This window comes from Scomber scombrus, chromosome 2, assembly GCF_963691925.1.
Source record: "Scomber scombrus chromosome 2, fScoSco1.1, whole genome shotgun sequence".
NCBI lineage: Eukaryota > Metazoa > Chordata > Actinopteri > Scombriformes > Scombridae > Scomber > Scomber scombrus.
In genome coordinates, this window is record NC_084971.1 from 27,391,410 (window position 1) to 27,407,206 (window position 15,797).

The window sequence follows — 15,797 nt, forward strand, 5'->3', positions numbered from 1 at the left end:
AGGAAATTAAGAGAGTTTCAGACAGAGAGACATACACACACGGAGACCAAACAGAGATGTGAGAAGTCTGACATAAGATAGTTATGTCAGACTATAGTTTCAGACATACTTTCTGTCATAAACTTATGTGATCTTTGGACTCCCTCACTCCTGGGCTCATACAGTTATTGCCGGTCACAAAAAAGATAGTGTGACATTGAACCTTCCCCTCAAATTTGCAGCTGCAGTGATAGCTGCACCTAAGATGCTTTGTTTGCCATGTTTATACAATATACTGCTGCTATAGTACACATTTTACTCATTCATCTATTGTTAATACATGTTCATTAGTATAAAGGGTCAGAAGGGGTTGTAAAAGACGGGGAAATGTCCTGGATAGGGTTCAATGCTAACACAGGTAGACTGACATATACAATTTCAGTTTCATGGCCAATGACACAACGACACGACACAAACTCAGAAAACAGATATAAAGAAAAAGGGCCAGGAACTTCTTCTGATGACAACGACCATGGTGTTACTACCACTAATACAATTAAAATATTTTATATACTGCACAAAAGTAGGCTTGAATAAGGTTCTATCTATCTATCTATCTATCTATCTATCTATCTATCTATCTATCTATCTATCTATCTATCTATCTATCTATCTATCTATCTATCTATCTATCCATAAAACAAAGTTCTTTCTATCTATCTATCTATCTATCTATCTATCTATCTATCTATCTATCTATCTATCTATCTATCTATCTATCTATCTATCTATCTATCTATCTATTTATCTATCTATCGTGTGTGTATATATGTATGTATGTACGCACTCTCTCTCACTCACACACACACACACACACACAGTTTTTTGTTAAAACTTAAATATATATATATAATACAGACAGAAAATTGTATAAAAAGTACCTAAAAATATCAAGAAATCTCTGAAGCTCATCACAGGAAATAATCAGCTCAATATTCATCTAAACTGCTAGTTTTACACAAACTTCCGGCAGTTACTGATTTCACTATTTGGGATAATTAATTAATGAGTGGTTCTGTGTTGTTATTGTTTGTTATGTATCCAGAATGTACACGGTTCTATACGTTGTGTATATAAACTGTTTTTCTCCCTCTTTTTCCCCCAATTACAATAAATACATATAATAATAAATAGGGGTTCGTTAAGGTGATGAAGGAGACTAACTACATTTCCATAGAATTAAATAAATAAATAAATAACAAACAAAAAACAACATTTCCACAGCCCGGCTGCCCCCTGTCGTCCTGAATGCTGAACTGCAGGCAGCAGAGGCGGGACCAACGTTGTTTTTTTCTGACCTTTTCCTTTTTCTGCAACCCACCAATCAGGCTTCGTGTTCGGCTCGGAGAACCGCAGAGGAACGTCGCCGCAGCCAATCACGTCCCAGCTCAGTGAGGAACTGGGCGGGGCTTAGATTCCAGAGATTCTAAGGTGTTGTCATCGTCGCGTCTGTTAGTTGAGTGTGTTTTTAACACTGGGCGTCACAATGCGACTCTAACAGCGATTGTTTTGTTTTGTATAGCTTGTTAGGGGTTTGCGTAACGTATTCCTCCAACAGAATACCGAAGAAAGACCCGTTTTTAAGTACCCACGGAAAACCAAGCAATCCTACATTTCTTTTTCAAGCGAAGGTTAGCTTGTTGGCTACTAGCTAGCTATGGAGGAGAGGAAGGAGGAGAGAGAAGCAGAGATCCAGGAGCACGGCCCGGAGCACTGGTTCTCCAAATGGGAACGTCAGTGCTTAGCCGAGGCCGAGCAGGACGACCCAAACGACGAGGAGACGGAGCACAACCAGCAGAAACTGTGGCACCTGTTTCAGAACTCAGCCACGGCGGTAGCGCAGCTCTACAAAGGTTTGTACCCCGGAGAGAGAGAAGTTCAGCCGGTGTTACGGTTTAACTGGTCACCGTGTTAACTGGTGACTTTCTCTTAAAACGCCTTTGATTGTAGTTTAATCATTTTAGGGCACACGTTCATCTGTTTAATATCCAATCATTGGGAAAGTTAAACTGTGTTCCGAGGACTCGTTCACCTCGTAACGTAATGTGAGAGTCACCAGTTAACACGGTCACCATTTAAACCGCAACACCGGAGCTAATGAGAGCTAATCCTGCTAGCATTGATCCGACACAAAGGGCACCGGCTAACCGTGATAGCTAAACCCCAGCAACATGCAACATTAGGAGACGTGGTTTTTATTTCCACGGTCCAACTTGGATAACATATTCTTTCAAATGCATTATAAGTCAACATAAATGTGTGGTTTTCCGTGCAGACATCGCCACCATGTTAGCAGCCGGTCCCCGTGTCAGTGTCTCGGGATAACCAGGCTGCACAGTGGCCCCAGCTGGCACAGACCCTCCAGAGAGAGGGGGTACAAACGAACTGAGAGACATCCTGATATAAGAGGATATCTTAAACACAAGTTTACTTAAGTTGTGTGTGTGTGTTATTCTCCTATTTTCTCTATATGACTCACATATATACATGTTTTTGTCCCCCTCTCTCCTCGTTTACAGCTAACATAGCTCGTCAAAATGGCGATACACAGGGAGGAGTTTGCCCGACTAAAAAACAACATTTATTGTCGGTCAAACGCAGCTGTAATTGTCGCAGCAGTACTGGTGGATGTTGTTTAAGTTAACGACATTAAGACTTTTCTATTCTTTTTTAAAACATTCAATCAATATATAATCCAGTACACTTCTGCCAATAATTGCACTGTCGCTGATGATATTCAGGACAAAATGGCGAGAAAAAATAGGGAATAACATTTAAGTGTTTTTTTAGTTGTTGAAGTCTCGTAACACACCTATTACATTTCATTACAACACAACAATGGTGTTGAGCTGCTTGGAAATGGTTTGTTCTCCGTCAGCTTCTGCTATTAGCACACACACATACACACTTAAATCTGACTCATCTTTAAAAAGTCCCCCGTTTTAAAAATGTGGAAATGGTTGAGCAGTAAGTTATTTTGCTGTGCTATTAAAATGACTGCCTACGATAGGCTTTGTTCAGAAGGCGTCATATATTTCTTATCTGACCTTTTTTTTTAAAGCTACATTATTGTGCAACCAACCAGTTGTTCAGGTACAGTCATTACACCTTCCTCAGAAAGATCCGGCTACTTTACAGCTATGTCCTCATGAAATTTAATACCCTCTGATAATTTCAGAGGAGACCCTTTGGACAGCCCCTCCAGATTAGATGTAAGGTCTTGCAGTAAACGTTGAAGTTGAAGGACCTTAATTTATTCAGAGTTTTGTTTTTGCTGTTCTTCTTATCATCTCTGCATTAACACTCATCATATCAGGCATAGTATTTAGATGAGTTAATAACCCCCCTTCTCCCCCAGCATACTATGATTTATAATATCACATTACATTCATATCATTATGGTTATGAACAACATGATAATAATGGTGCTTTTGGAAGTCTGGAGGCAGGCATTGGATTAAAGTTTGACCATTTCTGGTTGCTTAGGTTTGGATTTGTCTAGAGAAGAGATTTGAGCTTTATAAGAGGGAGTTAGGGATTGAAATTAACATCAAGAGTCTTACAAACTTTAACATTTTGTATTCACAGATAGAGTGTGTCAACAACAAGGTCTCTCTCTCTGGGTGCCCTTCCAAAACGCAGCCACAGCCGTCACTAACCTATACAAAGGTAAGAAACGACTAACTTTAACCTCATCTCATGTTGTGGCTCACTTATTTGTTTGGTGTTTTGGATCATGCCCATGGTGTGTCAGTGTGATTGTTGCAAGTAAACTTTAACTCTGGTGTCTAGGTTTACAAAAAAGTTGTTTTCTCTCTCTGTAATGCCAGAGAGTATGGAAGCCCGTCAGCGGAGCTACGACCTGGGGATCCAGAGAGGCTACCAGCGCAGAAATAAGGAGGTAATTGCCTGGGTGAAAAAACGCAGAAGAACCATCAGGCGAGAGGACCTTATTAGCTTCCTGTGTGGCAAAGTCCCTCCCCCACGGACAGCTCGAGCCCCACCCAGAGTTGCCATGGTGTCCGCGAGCCGACCATCGCCCCCAGAGACAGGCAGCTCTGTGGAGACCGACCTGCAGCCCTTCAGAGAGGCCATAGCTTTGCACGGTTAGTTTACAATGCCATGTTAAACAACAAGTTGTTTATTACAAGTAAAGGCTGCTGTTCATGTGGTTTTCAGAGGCTTCATGTTTATTTTGTGTTGTTTTCCTTTCCCAGGCCTCAGCGGTGCCATGGCGAGCATTTCTGTCCGCTCCGGTCCTCCGGGTTCACCGACTCACCCGGCGCAGTCTCTCAGTCGTCGTAGAAACGGTCTCCACGATGTAGACCTCAACACCTTCATCGCAGAGGAGATGGCGCTCCATTTGGATTCCACTGCCAATCGCAAACGAGGCCCTGCCCCCTGTAGTGACGTCATCACAGACTCACCAACTCATAAACGTAACAGGATGCTCTGAACTTTTCCTACACCACTAATATCCCCCTCCTCTGTCCTCTCCTTGGTGGCCGACTGGACAGCTGATGAGGACTGATACTTTGGCCAACCATTGAAATCTTCCTCCTTTTCATCTTAGTTGCAATGCTACAAATAAAGAAAAACTTAACTATTACCAAACCCACATATTGCTCCCCTTCTTTATTTTTACCCCCACCTCTCCCTGTTGTATCACTCATCTTCTCCATAGCAGTGTTTTTGTTCTTTTGTAGACATTTTCTTTCCTGTTTATATCGTTGCCCCCTAAGTAGATCTGATACCTAAGTGAGCACACGTCACACTCTTCAGATCCTTAAATTGCAGAATGTTGCATCGAGACATTGTTTTATTCTTTTCTTTTTTGGTCGGGGTTTCTTTCGTACTTCACATCCAATAATCACATGAACTTGGGCTGTTGCCTACTACTCGCAGTACTCCTCCCCTCATTCCTTAAGCGTACTTCCGCCTCCATGGAGTGTTGGCCAAACCAGACTGGACTGAAACCCGGGCCCCCTCAGAAAAGGCTAAACCTGCCTCCCCGCTGTGTGGCTCGACTCAAAAATGCTTGGCAGTGTGTGTGTATCTCATTCTGCTGCTGCTCTGTGTGTTTGCGTATTTGACAGAACTGCCACTTACTGTGTTGTACTTGTCTTTGCCTTTTGAGAAAGCTGCTACAGTATCTCTGGTTGTTGTGCAACGGTGAGTGAGTGAATGAGTGTGTGTGCGTTTGTGTGTGTGCGCTTGTGGATGCAGGGTTCTGGCAAATTCAGCACCCACTTGACCGAATAATTTCCTGTTTTACATTAAATTCATCTTTTTTTTGTTTTCTTTTTTTCTTTAGTTGCTCTTTGCAGCCCAATCCAGGGTTTTATCACAAAGCAGTTCAGTCTATTTTACACAGATAATCATGCCTTTCTTCACTGTCGAAGCGAGACGACACTTAAAAATAGTGGCGTGATGAGTGTTAGAAAAGCAAAAATATATTTGCAAGTTTTCTTCGTCCAAATACCCTCATTCTGCGTGCTTAATTGCAATTTTCTAATCACACTGTTACTCATGTATTTTCATGTTTACAGATAATCCAAATGTACACTATTTCCTGGTCGGCATCAAAATACTCAGACTGACTCAGTACTAGTTCTCCTGCATTTTTGCATTAAGAGCAGTAACAGTGTTTTCAAAGCTTGCATTTTAGCTACTTCATGTTTACATTAGGCCCTTTGATAATAACTTGAAGTGCATCGTCATGCTTTTGTCTTTGGGGGATGAGAAATAGTTACAACACTTTCACACTTGTGATAACAGCTTTAAACCTAGAAATTTACAGGAGGGGGGACGTGGTTATGATGCCTGTGAACCTAGCATATGGTAAGAGTCGACGGCTGTGATGTTTTCTTTAGCCAAGTCGTGGACTTTTGAGTGTGATGGTTCAACGAGGCACAGGGCACTTGTTTTGTTAATGTCGCACTGCTTTGTGATACAATCTTGTGTAATGTGTGTAAATAAACATGTAGGTGCTGTTATATGTGGTACATATTGTAAAAAGAAGTGCAAATTCATTGGGATGTCATGTATAATAACGATTCTGACATTAAAGAAAATACAAGCATTTAACTACGTGGTCTGGGTTTTCTACCGGTCGGGTTTGATGTTTTGCTGATGCTTTGTATCACCTGCTCGCTGAGATCTTATTTCAATGTAGGTTAATCTTCACTGTCAAAAGTGTTATTTTTGGATCACTGATGGCCTGTTCAAGAAAGGAAGGGATAAAGAGTGCAATGAAGTGGGAAAATCTTAGGTTCTCCCACTTCATTGCACTCTTTATCTTTCCTCCTTATTATCTATCACAGTGCCTGCTCAGTTGTTTCCTTAATCGTCCTTTCTTTCTTTGACAGAGCCTGATATTCAGTTATTCTATCATCAGTTGCCAATTGCTGAAGTGTAAAAGACCTACAGAAAGGGTAACATGGGGGCTGTATATGTTGATCTTGTACTGTAATCTCTATAGCACCGTTCTGTGGAAGCAGGTGGTCAACAAATTGGAGAATATTATGCAATGCAGCTTGAACACACGGGGGCGACTGCATTCTGCTTTCCAGGTTCCCTCTAAAAGCAAGCTGAAGCTCACAATGGCACAATAATAGATGGATAAAAACTCTATTCATATATTTGCTTTTTTCACTTCAAGGGAGACCAGTGTTTTTGTTCTTCAAACCAGTGAAATTATGTTTATATAGTTTTGCTTGTTAAAGCTAAATTTGTTTCACAAAACAGGATCATCTCATTTCCTAAATGAATGTTACTGTTATTTTTCTTCCCTTGTCAGTAAATCTATATTAACTGTAGTTATGTGTTTAATGATAATTTACTTGTGTTGTTTACAGGGGTTGATTGTCAGGGTGGGAAATTAACTTTTTAAAATGTGAACATCTACCAGCCACTTACATAAATATTCAAATTCACTTCCACATTCATATTTTACTGGCATTTGGCTGGTGCCAATTTCCCACCCTGGTAGCTGTCCAATGGGAAATCAAAATGATGATACAATGAAATAAAATACCAGAGGGTGAAATACAGCCAGTGACAACAAAATGAGAAATGCTGAAACACAGAAAGCATAATAACAAGTTATTTAAATTGCAGCATTTCATGGGTCATTTGAGGAAACTCAGTGTGTTAGTCACACAACTGATGAGTAATTGGAGGTAGGTTTATACTCAGTTCACAGAGGATCTTGTTAATACTGTAAAAATGTATGCAATTAAGACAGACCTGTAGTGACATGGGTGTCTGTGTTGTTGTCTTTTTTCAATTATGATCTCTCCTAAATAGAGCATGTTTTTAGTTTTGTTTGTAGGTCTGTTAATTAGATGGATAAATCATGAAGTACATGAGAGATTTCAGTGACATTTGCTGGAAAAAAATAGGCCATGTGCCCAGCAGGAACTTATTATTTTTTCATTAGGTAAGCACCCAAACCATTTGGCCTTCAAACTAAAATAAATAAAACAAAAATCTCTTTCCACACTCATTTGCCCAAATAGGACTCACATTCTAACACTTTCTTCTTTTGTGACTCACATTTAATCCAGTTTTCACCACATTTCGTACATATTAAGTATAGGATCACGCTGTAAAAAATAATTCATGTGTTTTTTGATATTCCATATCATTTTCTTTTTACGTGGTTGCCAGTTTTTCCCTTGCAATGCCTAAGTGAAATCATTCTTTAAGTCACTGTGCAGTTGCAACCAAATACAGACAATGCAAACACATCTCAACTCAGTGTTCCTGCAACATTTGACTGAATGTACTGATGCACAATAGCAACAGGATCAGTTTCAGTGGCCATAACATAGCTGTTACTCCAAAAATCAACAAGCTTGTCTATATTTATGGGTATATTAATGTAAAATGATCTTGATTTGAAAAAAAATACAGTTTTGAAATTTAGAAGACTGTGAAGCCTTGGTATACATATAAACATTGGTAAAAACCTCTCTAGTTTTACAGTCCTTGATGGAAAGCGATTTCCTCATTCATAAAATAAACCAAAAATGGTGTTCCCCATCTTTATAAAATAAGAGTTAGTAGGTTTTTAGCTCTATGTCTCTCTCTGATCTGACAGCCGGTTTGACCTCAGTGTCGACACGTATCCACCAGCTCTTGACAAAGCAGTGCAGACTATCTTCACTGAGTCACTGCCTGACAACAGCCAGAACTAAGGATAGTAATGAAGGAGGAGCCATACTCATTGATGTGCTGGAGAAAAGCTATCAGGTCATCTGAACGCACTTCACCTTGACCATGAGACAGCCAAGGCAACCCAAAGCAACACCAACTGTTTGATCCTCTGACTCTGCAAGTCCGTCACTGCAGAGGAGGATAAAGAAGCGTGTTGACGGCGCTGTCTTTACACCACATCCAGCGAAAAATATATGTTCTTTCTTTCCTTTGCTAACACTGCACGGTTGTTTTTTGTTTCATCATGTATCTGAAGGCTCTAAAGGCTGCTATTTGATGGAAACATAGAAGAGAAGCAGAGCTGACCGCAAGCTGTTTCACACTTCAAAAGAAGCATTGTGCGTGTGTGTGTGTGTGTGACGGAGAAAGAGAGAGAGAGAGAGAGAGAGAGAGAAAGAGAGAGAGAGACATGACAAGAAGCAACAAGTGTCTAAATGTTCCAGAAAACCCCTCGAAGATCGCCATCTGGGCTGCACTGATATCAGCTCACACACACACACACACACACACACACACACACACACACACACACACACATAAACACACACATATATAGGTGTCTCCTAGGATGCCGTTTGGTCTGAACGAGAGAGTTGGTGGTGTGTTGTGTGAACCATTACAGACACACACACACATACACACACGTCCCTGCCATCATAGCAATGGTGTGTCCGTGTGGGCTTGACCATTAGGGAGTCTTCAAAAGGCAGACAGCTGGCGATCAATGATGCTTTAGTTATCCCTCGTGTGCATGTACGTACGTGCGCCGGCGTACACAGCATAAACACAATGGACGATGGTAATTGCTGCACCAGCTTGTGCTAATTGATAGAGGACAGCATGCTTATACACTCACATACACACAAACACTTTAGCACATGCACATAAACAGAAGCCAATCAGGCAGACTGAGAATGTGTCCCCGGAGAGATCGAGCAGCCGGAGAGCAGGGGGTGGTGGTGGTGGGAGATGAAGAGGTGGAGGAGACAGAGAAGGAGGAGAAGAGGAGGAAGAGAGGTTAAACGCTCCCCAGAGACGGCTGCTAGTCAGGGCTCTTAGTTTTGTGCACATAGGCTACGGTAGGTGAGCGGTGCGTGGCGTGCATGAAAACACAAGGTCTGAGAGATTGTCTCCTATTTTTGGGTCTGCTATGTTTTTGTGAATGTTCCTCCTCTTCAAAAAGGAGCCCCCCCCTCCCTCCTTGCACCCCCCTACCACCACCACCTCCCCTCCCCTTCCTCCCTCTCTATCTCTCTCAAACATAAACATGCTTGCACACACACACACACACACACATCTCTCTCTCTCTCTCTCTCTCTCACACACACACACCAGATCTTCAGAGCTCCCTGAGCACCAGCATGTCCCTGTCTTCCACAAACGCCATGAAAAAAAAAAAAACAACCCACAAGCTGATCACCATAGCAACACGTTATACTGTATATCTTCCAGCAATATTTATCCAACCCAACCAGAGAGGAGGGGTAGTGGCAGTTGGAGGGTGGGGTGGAGGGGTAGGGGGTAGATGGAGAGGAGAGGGGAGGTAGAGGTGGTGGTGATGCTGTGTGTGTGTGTGTGTGTGTGTGTGTCTGTATATATGTGTGTGTGTGTGTGTATGTGTGTGGGATGGGGGTGGGGGGGTCGTGATGCAACTCTAAAAATCAAACGGTCATTATTAGAGGAGTTGCTGCGGTTTCAGCTAGTGGCCACAGGGCGGCAGCAGAGTCCAGCGCAGTAGCAGGACAGCATTGGCAGACATCAACTACAAGACCAGTGGCTTTAAGTCATGTGCCACGCAGAGCTTACAGGCTGCAGGTTTTCATCCCAAACCAAATACTACACCAGCTTATTTCACTTTTTTATGTGAGGGTGTTGCGACAAGTAAAAATTTGACTTGTGTGGTTCTTCGTCAGAGTGAACATCTGTGTGTACTTTTCGCAGCACATGAGTGACAACCACTGGACTCGACAAGAAGCAAGAATGAAAAGAAGGAGCCGTTCCAGTGCGTCCTCAAAAGCAACACCTACCAGTGGGGATGCTGGGTATGCATTAAAGGATGGAGAAAATGACTGAGGTGCAGAAAAGAAAAGAAAAATGAATGGTGGGGCAGAAAGAGAGCAGGAATGATTGCAAGGTCCCCCTCCTCCCCAAGCATAAGGATTAGATGTTGTGCTGCTGGCTGCAGATGGGTTTGGGCTTGATTCTGTATGCGTGTGCACACTGTGTAATGTGTCAGGGTGTGTGTGTGTGTTTGCTTGTGTGTGTGGGTTTATTTTTTGGGCTCAGGAAGCAGGTTAAGCAAGGAGGGAGGAGAGAGAGAGAAGAGAGAAGAAAAGGAGGGAGAGGGGAGTGAGAAGAAGGAGGAGGATGAGAGGAGGGAACAGGATGAAAGGATGTAGGTGAGTCTAGGAGGATAGGAGGCCTAAATCCTCACTGAGCTCCTGGGAAAGAACAAGGAGAGACATGGGGAGACTAATGATGTGAGAAAAGGGGGAAATGTATAAGGACAAGGGAAAACAGGAAGAGACTGACAGAGAGAGTGCATGTGTGGATGAGTGACATATAGTGGGGAAGTGCAGGGGGGAAAAGTGTAAGTGCAGCGCAAGTCTCCGTGCTCGCAAGTTTATACTGAAAAACCCAACAGGACCTGACAAGAGTCTGATGGGATCAGCTCCTCTATGTGCTCACTCACTCATACACACCTACACACTTGCCCTCACACACTCACAGTCCCTCTTGCCCTCTCTCTTCAGCACCGCTCCATTTTTCCAATATTCTGAGCTTGAAGTGATATTTCGTTTTGGTACATTTTAAATGTTTCAATAGGCTTTACCTGGTGTGACTCTGTGAGCCATTAGCCAACAGTGCCCGGACCTGTACAGTAGCTCTGTGGGTCGATTGCTCAAATTCAGGCCCTCGCCGGACTCCCGTCGCCATGAACTTAAAAAGTGAGCCTACAAAACAGAAAATATTGTTTACAACCCAACTGTCACCTTGTTGTGATTTTCATTTCGAGGTCATGGACATGTAGATGTTTAGATGAGGCTACTTACAAATTACTTTCTATTTTTTCTCTCCACTATTTAAAGTTTTTTTTTTTTTTTTTTTTGGGGGGGGGGGGGGGGTTGTCTGTCCTTGTCTGAATTGTCTGGGTTGTCCTTGTCTGGGTTTGAGGATAAGGTTTGTCATATGCTGTATAGATTGAAAAGCCCCTCGAGGCAAATTTGTGATACGTGATATTGGAAAGAAATTAGCGCTAAATGATTAGTTGATTAATCAATTAGTCATGCATAGACAGCTAATTAATGGAGTCTAATCTTTGAAGTAATTAAACAAGCTATGAGATTAAGAGAACAGCCATGATAACGTCTCTTAGAGGCTTTACTTGGGCATACATGCTATGCCATTAGCATCGCCTTAGTTTAGCCTTTTAGCATACCAACATTACCAATAAACACACAGTAAAAAACACTTAAAAACACAAATTCCAACCTCATGGTAGCACTGCAGCTGTAGGGGATTAAGCCAGTCTCCAGTTCTAGACTAGATGTATGCTAATGTTTCTGATGGATGTGGATGCTTACCTGTTCACCATATTAACTTTATGTAGTGATAAAATGTCAATTTAGGGTTCTCAGGTTGTTCCGCTGCCCCCAAGTGGTAAAAAAATAAATACATAATTGCAGCTTTGATTGCAGCTACTGAAGAACCTGCTGGTGGACATGAGAGCAAGCTGTTCGGTTAAAGAAAGCATGTCTTTCTGGTCTATTTGAAATGAGAGACTGAATTTCACAAAAAGGTGTGAACTGAGAAGGACATGTTCTGCAGGAATTTGGAGACTGTCAAAACTGCATGTCAAGAAGCTTCAGAGAAGTACAAAAAATCCTTTTGGTGACTCAGGAAAAGAAAGTCATTGACCTGGCTCTGCTAAGCAGGTAGATCTGGGGTGAAACTACTGTCAGAAGATTTGGGGATCATTTTCAGCAACTTCCAGACCTGCTAGACATTTTATCTGGGAGGTAGTACTTGAAGATTCAAACGGGTCTAAGTCCATTTCCCTAGTAGAGGTCAGTACAGAAGCTTGCCAGTGGAAAGGGCATAATTTTCATTTCAGCTTTGGGAAGACATCCACAGGGAACTGCTCAAACCACTGCAATTATACTCTTCACGAACAAGAGAACTGTGCTCTTAATTGGATACTATTCATGTGCGTAATATACTACATGATATACTCCTAAACTGTGTCTGACAGTTAACATGACACACTGACCTGAACAGTGACTTGAGAGAGGAGGGGGCATGTTAGCTGTAATTCTGATTTTACTGGATTAGCCATGGAAAAACTTCTGGTTTTATTTACCTATGCCTTGAGATATCTGTCACCCAGATTTCTGCTAGTACTGCAATACAGTGGAGGCGAGTAGACATTTGTTTGTGCTGCTCACAGCATTGAAAAATTACATTTAAAAAATTCAACAGCAACATGTCTTTCCAGAAATAATGTTGGTTACAGTGGATAATCCACAGGGATCTGGGTTTTTAATCAAACTACTTTCCACTGAAGAAATAGTCCCTTTTCACAGCAATACCTGTAAATCCAGAATAACAAATACTTTGGAACATAACGTTTTTGCACTTTAATTTATTGTGATCATTATGATTATTGTTGATTGCATGTGTTGATGTTGTGCTTGCCTGTCAGAAGCTGTCAAGCTCTGTCTTTAATTCACTTTTTATTGACTTTTAAGCCACATTTCTACATATTTTAACCAATAGACCCCAACATTATAAATCTAGTGGTGTTTTTCTTCTTGATTTCAGTGACCACCGTCCAAATGAATGAATCTGTGACACAAAAATACAAATATCATACCACTGTCAAAAGGAATTTTTCAACTAAATCACCCTCTGATCGTCAATATTTTTGTCAACACGTACGTAACGTAAAAGGTGTCTCACTGTTATCCAAAATGCCAAATCATTATTTTCTGTATCTGCACTATCTAAAAGTAAAGTAACCCAGATAAAATCTGAAAAAACAGTTAAATCATGATCACATAATCCTACTTTATCCTTACCCAATGAAACTGTTCAAGGTTCAACCACTATCAGGTTATTTATTTGAAAATGCTGGATTTCCTCCCACTGCCTCTGATCATAGTGCACCTTACTGGGCAAACAAATTAAGCACTCAGATATTTTCATTGAATCCTTTTATGAATCATTAAGTTTTAATACTCTTTTTACTGTTGACCCAAAAAAGTCCACTGGGTCTGCTCTGTTAGAGCCAAGTTTTCTTAATAGCAACTCTATTGCTAGTTGAATGTTTAACTTGTATTTTTATCTGGCTGTGGTAGCAGAAAGCATCCCTGACCTTTGGAGCAGAGCCTATGTCCTGTCAGCCAGTCAAATGAGCTAAATAATTATGGACTAATTTTAAACTTAAACTAGCATGACTAGCTGAAGTGTTACAGGGTCTTGTGTAAGTATTTTTTTAAACTACACTTACTATGTCTTTTCAACTATAGATCATTGCTACAATGCACTAGGTCCTAAGACTTGTAAAATTAGACAAGCTAATCTTTGTTAATCAATTCAAATGATTGGAATGATGGAGCAGTGTGAATGCATGTTTTCTTTAATTTAATAGCCGCTAACTAACCGATTATTCGACCAGCTCTAAACTATATGTTGTCACTTAACTATACTGAGTACCTCATGAATAACATCAGTTGGAAAATGATAGCGAGCACAGGTATCAACTGGGATTGACTGGCAAAATTTCATAATTTCCCCCAAATCTTACTGGTCTTTTGTTTGTCAGAAGAATTAAAACATGATGAACCATAGACTGCAGAGTCTCTGTCTCTCTGTCTGTTTCTCTTTCTCTCATATATTGGATGAGAGGCGAGGTTGTCATGGACACTCTATAGAGTAAATTGAGGGGGATAAATGATTTATATGATATATTAGGGGTGACAAGTCTCCTTGTCTCCACATAAAATTACACCTGTGGTTAGTGGACAGGTGCAGGGAAAGGATGAGATCCATCCTGACGTGCTGTTTAATTTTTCAAGTCTATCTTAATACAGTACCCATATGTCTATATGTACTTCACTGTAATTACTCCTCTTCTCCATACTGGCTGTGAAGAGATCCCTATCTGATGCAACTCCAATGTAAAAGCTTGAAGACAAACTCTGCAGTCCTTGTACCATGTAAAACTGTAATGTAAAGTTCAGCCAGAGCTAATATAAGACTTCAGCAGTCGCAATTTGCCAAATCAATTCCCTCTTTGTGTTTCCCAGCTGAGCTGCGATGGAGAGATTGCAACACAAAAAGGGAATTTTGCACTAAAAGGAATATAAGGTAGGAAGATACCCACTTGATTTCTCCGACTCAGACTGCTGAAGCTTCATATTAGCTTTGGATTAACTTAACAATGCTTTTCTGCACAGGACTGTGGATTTAGTCCCCCATTTCTTACACTGGAGTCAGATGAGGTCGTGGTTCCTTCTCTGACAGTATGTAGAGGATGGAAAGGATTACAGCAACAATACATTGACAAAAAATGAAAAAGACAAATAAGAAAAATACAAACCTATTCTCTAAAATATATTAAAAATGTTGAGTTCATTTTAGGAACAATGGTTTTGGTCTGACAGACATGGATTGTTGAGGTTTCCACACTACGGAATGCTGATACAGTATATTGTCAAAAATAACAAGGACATAAAGTTATCCACCACAAGTTGTACATTAACTTGTTTTGTTTTATATCAGCAACATTACTTTTTAAAACTTTTTGCTGACATGAGAAACATCAACTGATTGCACAGGCAGCTATTCAGTTCCTGCCAAAAACCAGAAGGAGGAGAAGAAAAATCCTCCTTGGTGGATGGATGATAAGATGCTGATACAGTGCAGAATGTCCTGGTGTGTGTGAAATATCAGCTCTTCCAGCTTGGTTGAAAAATATAAAATGAATATGTTGGTAAAGTCTGTACATTGGTGAGCAGTGGTGGAAAGCAATAATGTACATTTACTCAAGTTCTGGGGTAAATGTAGTAAGTAAGTATTTTCATTTAATGCTACTTTATCCTTCAACTCCACAACATTTCAGAGAGAGATATTCTACTCCACTACATATATTTGAAAGCTTTAGTTGCTTTTCAGATGAAGATTTGAAACAATGGATAATATAACAAACTTTTAAAATACAATACATTACAGATGAAACCAGTGGTTTCCAACCTTTTTGGCTTTTGATATCTTACAAAAAGCAGTGTGTAGCCTGGGTCAAATTTCAGATGTCAATAGGAGTTGTTAAATTATTCAAAATTTCAGCAAAAAACAAGTGTAGAGAAAAAGCACAAAACTGATAACAGATCTGTGTATCAGAACTTAGTTTTTTTTCTTTTCTCTCACATTAATCATCTCACGACCCCTCAGATTTATCTAGTGACCCTTCGGAAGTGTCAGACCCCTATGTTGGGAACCACTGGACTAAACTAGCTAACTGTATATAAAGTAGTGTA

General features: G+C 40.8%; 1 protein-coding gene across 1 annotated transcript; it reads left to right on the forward strand.

The window, feature by feature from the left end:
- The first annotated feature begins 1,481 nt into the window (after positions 1–1,481).
- On the forward strand, positions 1,482–6,120 carry hapstr1b (HUWE1 associated protein modifying stress responses b). The gene is made up of 4 exons (XM_062434442.1): positions 1,482–1,892; positions 3,628–3,708; positions 3,870–4,145; positions 4,257–6,120. Exons 1-4 carry the CDS (start codon positions 1,697–1,699, stop codon positions 4,493–4,495), a joined length of 792 nt encoding a protein of 263 aa, XP_062290426.1. The 5' UTR covers positions 1,482–1,696; the 3' UTR covers positions 4,496–6,120.
- The last annotated feature ends 9,677 nt before the right edge of the window (positions 6,121–15,797 follow it).